Genomic DNA, 9115 nt, shown 5'->3' on the forward strand with positions numbered 1-9115 from the left:
TCAAAGAATTATGAAATTGTATGTTCACAACTCCCACGCACCGTTGTTAATTGTTTAAAACGCGATCAGGATATTTGGATATTATGTACCAAAGGTGTCCCATCTTCCCCACCCTACTATATGTGGCTACTATATATGGTAGGTTGGGGAAAAACGGGACAACTTTAGCACATAATATCCAAATATCCTGATGGTGTTTTAAACAATTAACAACGGTCAATGGGAGTCGTGAGGATACAGTTTCATAATTTTTTGAATGTTGTTTGTTTATACCAAATTGGACGAGAAAATAGATTGAAAAGCTGGCCCTTCTTCTCCACCCCACTATAATAAAACAATGTTCGCTGTTTGTACTTTTAAAATCATATACACCAAGCACATAATTCCATATTTTTTAGGAATGAAATCGCTGAAAAATTAGACCCCAAATCACCCTTGTTTGAGCAGTATCAACGACTGGAGAAAACCGACGAAGAAATAATTTCCAATGATGTGTAGTTCCTTGTCGTTGAATTTGTACACAGATTATTTAACCCAGTTCTGAATATATAGGCGTTTTGTTTAGACACGAACCATCGTCATTATTTTTTACAATTTTAAAATACAATAAGTGGTGTATCTGCATACGAGTGTTCTTATTAATCCAACCCACTACAAAAGTAACCTTTTTGTTTTTGCAAAATGGGACAACAAATAGAGTGATAAAGTGTTTTACTTAACCCAACCTACTTTATATAATAAACTTTCTTTATCATGTCAGAAAATTCCACTGCAAAATCTTGGAGGTTTCCGAGACATAGCAAAAAGGTTATTTATGCGCTGTTTCCCATTTGTAACAGAAAGACTGATATCGTAGATTCAGCTAAGTAAGGACTATCTGCGACTTCAACTCTTCTGTAATGCTAGACTTTCTTGACTTGACGACCGGCTTTTCAATTCCATGTATGCAACTTTTAGTAAAGAAGTGCACGAGTACAATAGTGTTACTACATAAAATAGACGATCAGGACCGGTGCTGTTCAAACGATTTTACGGATTTGAGCAAATACCATGAAAAATTACACGAATCAAGGCGTGGAAATTGATCAATTCGTTTTTTAACGGCCAGCAATTGCACAGAGCTTAGCGCTGCAAATATACGTATGATTGAATACAGCAACAACCGTGCACGGAATCTCACGCGGATCCGTGTTGAAAAAAGCTGAATAAGCCAACGTGTATAGACAATTGCGCTCGGTATGTTTGTAACGTTGTGAAGATTACTCTTTGCGAGTACCGCGCGTGTATCCGAATCTAATCATGAAAAAATCGTAGTTGAAACACCAGCGAATAGGTTATACCTCAGAGCACCCAACGCAAGTGGTTTATACTACTCGGGCGAGCTCCGTTACTGTCGGTAAAATAGTAAAGGCAAGCATGCGTTAAACTTGTGATAAGTAAGAATACGGATATCCAGTATACTATAGACAACGACTCAAAATACGTGATTCTGATCAAACAAGTAAAATACTCGCTCGTGGTCGAGATCTACATGGTTAAGCTGCTTTATCCTTCCGTTTCTGCTTTCACAACCTGTGCAGTAGCAGCAGGCACGTCTGGGTTACTCTCTGCCTTCTCGGGTTCGAGTTTTTCAGCAGGTTGATCTGGTACAGCTGTCGAGAGCGGTATAACCGGGTTTGGGACAGTTGTGTCCACTGTGTCCCATAGTTTTACTTCTGTCCAAATTACTTCTTTCCATTTTTCAACCGAGTAATCGACCTCGTCTATTGATCCGCCGTCGACTTTTGGACCTGGGCCTTCTACCTCGCTGGGATCGTACCTGGATAAAATATAAATAATTATAGTAGGGTGGAGGAGGGCACCTTTAGCACATAATATCCAAGTATCCTGATCGTGATTTAAACAAATAACAACGGTCTATGGGAGTTGTGAGCATACGGTTTTATAATTCCTTGAATGTTTTTTTTTACTACTAAATGAGACGAGATAATAAAATAAAAATGTGTCCTGTTACGTTTTCGTAGTACCAGAACATTATTTTTTTAGTCAGAGAGTCAATACCGTTTTGACTTCGTTTTGAATTTGTTGGTTATGCCGTAGTGGCAGTCATACAAATAAATACGACATGACATTCAACGACAATTGGTCCAACCCAGTGGTCACTAATGGCTTGTCTAAATTATCGAAGTTATAATACACAAAGTTAAAGTTGTAATAAGCAGTAACTCCTAAGCTGGCACGAGGTGCATGAATCAGAACACCTGTGTTATTATAACGACTGTCGTTTACCGGCCACGCGAGGATAAAACAAGCTACATTCATCGATTCTAATATACAAATGCATATCCGAAAAGCCAGTCTAGCCGCCTAAAAACGCAATGTACAAAAAAGACATTTTCCAATACTGTGTACTGCTTTAAAAAGATTAACAATAGTTGAAACAAACTAATAGATAAAATTTACAAATTATTTTAAAATTTGTCCTATTTTTAACGTAACAGTACTTTTAGTTGTGTTTTCAAACTTAACCATCTGCTAGGTCGCTAGGAGTTGGGCAACAAAATTAAATCAGAAATCAATTGATTGACGCCGTATTTCCTATGGGAGCGGCACTGTAGGACACTTAATGCTGTAAAACTGTCTGGTCTAGGCCACGAGTAAATATAGACGTATCAACATATCAGTATATGGAAAAAGTACAAACAGAAACGTAGTTTGCTGATAAAATGTGTTGCAAAGGAGTAAATTACTGGTTAATAAGTTTAAAATTTGGATGAAAATACGTTATTGCCTAGCTTTTTTGACAGGTTATATTAGCGTAATAATTAATACCAAGCCGCATGATAAATTGTACTAAAAAATACGACCAAAAAAGGATTATTAGTAATCATATATATTGACTATTCAATATAAAAAGATTACTTACATAACATTAAAGTATGAAGTAAACTGTTCAGACACCTGTTATACTTTATCAGTAAAAAGGTGCACATTTAAATACACAGTTATTTCCTTGTCCTGCCAATACTTAAGCAGCATACGCGTAGGTTTATGTGGTTTTTATTTCCTTAATTCCTAATATATAGTGGGGTGGGGGAAGATGGGACACTTTTTCATTCTTTTTTTTCTCATCCCATTTTGTAGTAAACAAAGAACAATCAAAGAAATATAAAGCCGTATTCTCACGACTCTCATAGACCGTTGTTAATTGTTTAAAACACGATCAGGATATTTGAATATTACGCTTTAAAGGTGTCCTATCTTACCCCACAGTACTATATTTATTTTACACACAACTTCAGTCAAACAGGTAGGAGGTGTATGAAAAAAACACCATGTTATAACAATGGTCCTTGCCCCGCAACACAAGGTAAATAAGTTACAACCATTCATAAATTTGATTTAGAAACTCCTGGTTTTTTATTTAAATATTATAATAGTATAGTAGGGTAGGAAACGATGGGACAACTTTAGCACGTATAATATCCAAATATCCTGATAACGTTTTAAACAATTAACAACTGCCTATGGGAGCCGTGAGGATATGATTTTTTTATGTTTGAATGTTCTTCGTTGACTACCAAATTTGATGAGAAAACAGAATGAACAAGCGTCCCATCTCCCCCCACCCCACTATAATAATAACCTTACCAGATTTTAATATATGGGTGTTGCAGTGCATCATCAACAGTAATTCTTCCAATTGGGTCAACTACCAACATCTTAGCAAGAAGATCGCGTGCCTGACTTGACCGGAGTCTTCCATTGCTCTCGGAGTCAGCTGGGAAGAGACTATCAGGGAACAAGCGATGAATTGGGTGTCCTCTTTGGAATGGCCGATTCAAAACATAATTCCTCACTGTTGGCTGCAGTTTGTTGATAAAGTCCTGGTAAAAAGTATTTTTTTTTATTTATGAATAATGGCGTCGACTTATTCTTAGTATGCAAAACCACCCTGAGATTTATGCAGGGGTTGCAGCAACCCATAGAGTTCCAAATTGTAAAAAACAATATCTTTAAAAATTTGTATAAAAATACGAATACAGTAATAATTCCCTTACCTCTGATGGAGTTCCTAATTGTTCTGTTATCTTATTCCATTGATCTATGTGATCATTTCCAGGAAAAAGGACCTGACCTCTAATCATTTCACCAAAGATACATCCCACTGACCATATGTCCACTACTTCTTGATACCCCATTCCTAAAATCACTTCTGGTGCTCTGGGAAATAAAAAAATCAATTAAAATGTGATAGAAATGGAGCAGTTAGGAAACAATATTACTTCTTAGCATTATTGTGCAGCTATTCAAGTATTAAGAACGCATTTATTTTAAAAGTTTGAAGACCCAATTTTGGAAACTAAATTTCACACTTATTGTATATATATAGTAATAATAATAATAATAAAAATAAGTAATTTACTATCAATGAGAAATAGTGGGGAACCAATGGAGAATTGAAGTCTAAATCATTGTTTAATTGTCTTTAAACATTAAGAATAAAATGCCATGTGAACTTACTGGTAAATCAGCCCAAACACAAGTACTAAACAGGTTATAAGAAATTTCAACTATAACCTAAAGTATAACTTGTTTCACAAATCCACACGAAAATTAGTAATCGCAAAATAGTAGTTTCTTCATTTTAAAAAGCGATTTTTGATGACGTTATCTGTAAGCAGATTGAATCGTGTTGTTTCGACTATTCATGCATTAAACATGAGAGTCAGCAGCTGGAAAGCACGAGAAAATGACGACATTCTCAAGGCATCCTAAACTACGTACTTAAACAGATCTTTTAACCGTTTGAGATGATCCAAAATTTACAGTTTTTTTTAAGCACACAATCTGATATAAAAGTTTTCCGCAAAAGCAAAGTAATGTATGTAAACTACTTTATTGGTAAATTTACATAATAAAACCCATTTTTATAAAGACAGTTAAAAACTACTTGAAATTTAGACTGTTTTGATATTACAGGTGCCAAAAAGACCAATTCTATATTTTAACCGTTTTCAATATTTTGCTCAATATTTCGTTTAGTATTATCTCACATTATAAAAATTAAAAAGAAAGAAAATGTTGTTTAAACCCCCCATGACATCTTAAACTGTGCTTCGCAAATATATTCAATTTGCAGATATGGTCTTTTATACCCTTTTAAAGTGAAACATTGCAAAATTTAAAAACTTCCATAATAGGTTGTACTGGAGTGATACTGCATGACATGAAAACTATAAATAATTACACTCACTGGTTACGAAGAAAATAAATAAATATTTTGCAAAATAAATGCAAAACATGATTCACTAGTATCCATGTGGGTGCATCTCAGGTATGTGTCCTTGGGCAAGACACTTAACTGCAATTGCTTCAACCAAGTGGTCACTAATGGGTTGTACAAAAACAATCAAAAAAATATTCACCCACAAAGTAACATACATGGTAACTCGTAAGCTTGCCCAAGGTCTATGAACACCTGTGTTATAACGACTGTCCCTTTCCGTACACACGAGGATAAAGCTAGTAGCATTACATTCATATTCACATATCACACCTGTAATATCGTGTCACCACATACGGCGTCATCATAAAAGAACCTCCTGCAGTTCTTGCCAAACCAAAGTCAAGAATTTTAAGTGTGCAGTCCGACCGTACTACAATGTTGGATGGTTTTAAGTCCCTGTGAATGATACCAGCAGAATGCAAGTGTTTAATGCCACAAAGTAACTGGTAGAGAAGATAGGAGAGTCTTTCGTGGTCAAGATCCATTTGAATCACCTTTAAATTACAAGTACTTTATAAAAGATACATAGGCTATATTATAATATATATGCAGGTACATCATATATCTTAATCTTTATATTAGTGCAGCTTGCTTAATAGTCAATACAAATAGGTATGATGCATATTATACAACACAAAACTTTGATATTTTAGTTGCATAATTTAGTATAATGTTTGAAGTGAACCATTTTTAATTCCGTAAGGGTAAGGTCCCAAGGCAAACCAGGAGACCTGAAATTTATGCCAGAATTATCACATTACATTACCCACTTAGAATTAGGAGCATATACCATACAACATAGTTTGCTACTCTGTAAACCTACTCCTTGAATCCATTCAAATACAATTTGTAAACCACGGTAGAAAAACCATTGTCATGCAGCATGACTCATGTTATGTGCATTTTTTTTTCTATTTTATGCGAGTGAGGTCCCGCGGCAGGGCACGCCATGGGTCCTAGGATCTGTTATACACCTTAGCAAAACACCCCACCTGGCATAAACTAGCATCCATAAGTTCCATGACAAGATACACATGGGAAAAATCTTCATAACTAGATTGGGGTGAAAAAACGTTCAGTAAACCGATGATATTTTTGTGGTTGACAGCGCGCATAAGGACAAGCTCGCGGTAGGCACGCTTCGCATGTGTCGGATTTTGGAACGGACGACTGAGTTTCTTTATGGCTACATGTTGGCCAAGTACTGTATCATGGGCGGCACATACCTAGTAAAGTTGCAAAATAAAAATTAGCCATATATATATTTATAAAATATAAAATGTGTATTAAGTACAATTAGATATTATGTAAATATGTAATTTAAATCTTATCTCTTAAAGTTAACACTTTCTAACTAGTGGGTATTAAACTCTTTGTAACTGGTACTTCTAAAACTAATTTAACAGATAGGCTGTATTGTTATATATATGAATTTAGCCTATATGTAATGCATTTTGAACATTTTTATGAAACAACTCCTTTAAAATACAAATAAACTATGTTCAAATAAACTGTCCCATTTTCTCTCATATTAAATAATGCAAAATCTGTTTAGTTTTCCTAATTTCATGAAAATTTCATTGATTTGGGAATCTATTATGTTCAATGAACAATGGTAAGCCATATTTCATATTAAACTGCAATACATGTTTGGCAAAATATACCCTAAAATTTAAAATTGGTCAGCCTTACTTTTTAATACTTTTATTTTTCCACTATTCACACGTATTTACCAGTAAACCATCATAAACAGAATTCATCACAAAAATGACCAAAACAGTATTAAATACAATTCCTTACCATTCCTTGTGCACCAGAACCAATTGGTTTCAGGCTCTGATATCTCTTAAGTACAGTAAAGACAGAATCAGATACTTGTACAGTGTAGAACTCTGTATTTGCTGTATCTTTGCCAGTCGTAGCAGCACCAGTAGGTGCATTAGCACCTTTATTTTTACCGTTGCTCATGCCCTCATCTGCTTGCCTGTATGCAAAATACGAAACATAAAACCATTTGTCTTATGAAAGACTTAAATGCCTTTCCATGCGTTGGGGTAATAAGCCAAATCTGGACTAAATTTAAGGTGCTTGACAAGGACCTCACCCATAAATAACAATAAAAAGAAACGAAGTGTTCTAAATTTTGTTAAAAAATGTGCTAGTCACGAATTCTTCGCCTACTTTATCTGCTATATAACCATTAAACAATAAATGTACCCTTCAATAACCCCCAATTTTCAACTTAGATCTAACACTTTCCATCAGCCTAAACTAGTGCAGAAATAGCTTAAGAGTAAAAAGGTGTGTTCAACTGTGTCAAACCCTTCGTTTACTGTAGTAACCTTTAAAGATTGGGTGCTAGTTTACAGTCTTCCCCCACCTTATTTTCTAACCACTAACCCCTATAGTCACTAACTACTAACCTCTATAACTACTAACCCCCTAACCATCAACACCTAAACCCAACCCCCTAACCACCAACCACTAACACTTTCCACCAGCCTATTCTGCTATGTACTGGAAGATTCTTAACTTATAGTATACGTGCCAAAGATTGTGACATATTATATATCAGTACATTAAACATTGAATACTTTTCCATATTCCCATTATGTATAAAAGTATAACCACATTGAGTACTTACCCCATATAGGTTATATAAAGATTCAAGGGAAATTATAAATAGTTCCAACTATCCATTTGTATATAAAGTACAATCTAACAAGCTGTATGAACGATAAATATCAGTATTATTGCTATTCGCAACACACGCCTTTGCAAATAAAAATTCAATTCGGGTAGAATGGCCCAAGTTTAGTTCGATTCACTGTAGACCGGTATTGTGTGCTCTCTATCCTAAATTGTGGTCCCATTTAGAATGAGATCATTAAGAAGCACAAATGTATAATCAAATTATTTGTTTAATATTAAAAATGGCTGTATAGCTTGTATTATTATTGTTTAAATGTTCCGCAGAAATTTAAAAGAATTATCAATAAAACGAGAGTTGTAAAAACATACAAATATACAAACGCTTGGTGGCGCTACATATACACAATGAGAATATGTATATGTACACGTTACGTTTTATACAAACTTTTTTAGAAACCATATCAATAGAATGTCATCTTTATGCGTCATTTACTGTATCGATTCTATTTATTCTACAGCAATGACGTTCGACCACTTGCCTATTCATAGAAAACTGTTCAGATTTTTTCTATGACGTGTTTTACAGCGAATTTTGGCTGTTTTACGGGGTGTTGCAAACGAAATTCATGCGAAGTTACTCTTATACTTACCGAAACATGGAAAGTAAGAATATAATTGTATACATCAACTAGAAAGTAAACCTTTTTTTAAATTTTACAAGGTTGAATATAGTAGGGTGGGGGAAGATGGGACACGTTTCCACTCTATAAAAACAATAATAGTATTATAAAACTGTTCCGCCCCTACCATACATTCCATATACAAAATGCAATTTGGAAAAGGAACCAGGTGGATAAAACAACTGAAACGTTCATTTTCCTATTCAAAATCAACCCATAGAATAATTCGTACACTTTTCAGTTTTGAAATGGGTATATTATTTTGATTAATAGCAATCATAAAACAGTTTCCCACGCATTGCGGCGAGTAAACCATAGGTTTCGGTGCGATACCTAAGTTAGGACGCGTCACTGAAATTGTAAAGGTGCTTATTTATTTCACAACCACACGCACCCTTAGTTGACGAAAAATAAGAAGAATTCGACGCATACCAAGTGTAATTAACCGCGCCTTTTAAGCTTCAATGCTGTCAACCATACCCAACCGAGCATA

General features: G+C 34.8%; 2 protein-coding genes across 2 annotated transcripts in view; one reads left to right on the top strand and one right to left on the bottom strand.

Annotated features, from left to right (window-relative positions):
* The window catches only part of LOC100183106 (ornithine decarboxylase-like), a 2485-nt gene extending 1987 nt beyond the window's left edge, over positions 1–498 (top strand). The window contains exon 7 of the mRNA XM_026837627.1: positions 399–498. Within this exon, the coding sequence (XP_026693428.1) occupies positions 399–498 (100 nt within the window). The remainder of the gene's footprint in view (positions 1–398) is intronic.
* Positions 499–929: 431 nt separating this feature from the next.
* On the bottom strand, positions 930–8013 carry jnk (c-jun N-terminal kinase). The gene is given in 7 exon segments (NM_001078282.1): positions 930–1819; positions 3652–3887; positions 4062–4224; positions 5561–5784; positions 6283–6516; positions 7091–7274; positions 7935–8013. Coding segments are annotated over 7 exon segments (1320 nt in total). The 5' UTR covers positions 7940–8013; the 3' UTR covers positions 930–1545.
* Positions 8014–9115: the final 1102 nt, after the last annotated feature.

Source organism: Ciona intestinalis, chromosome 14 (assembly GCF_000224145.3).
Source record: "Ciona intestinalis chromosome 14, KH, whole genome shotgun sequence".
NCBI lineage: Eukaryota > Metazoa > Chordata > Ascidiacea > Phlebobranchia > Cionidae > Ciona > Ciona intestinalis.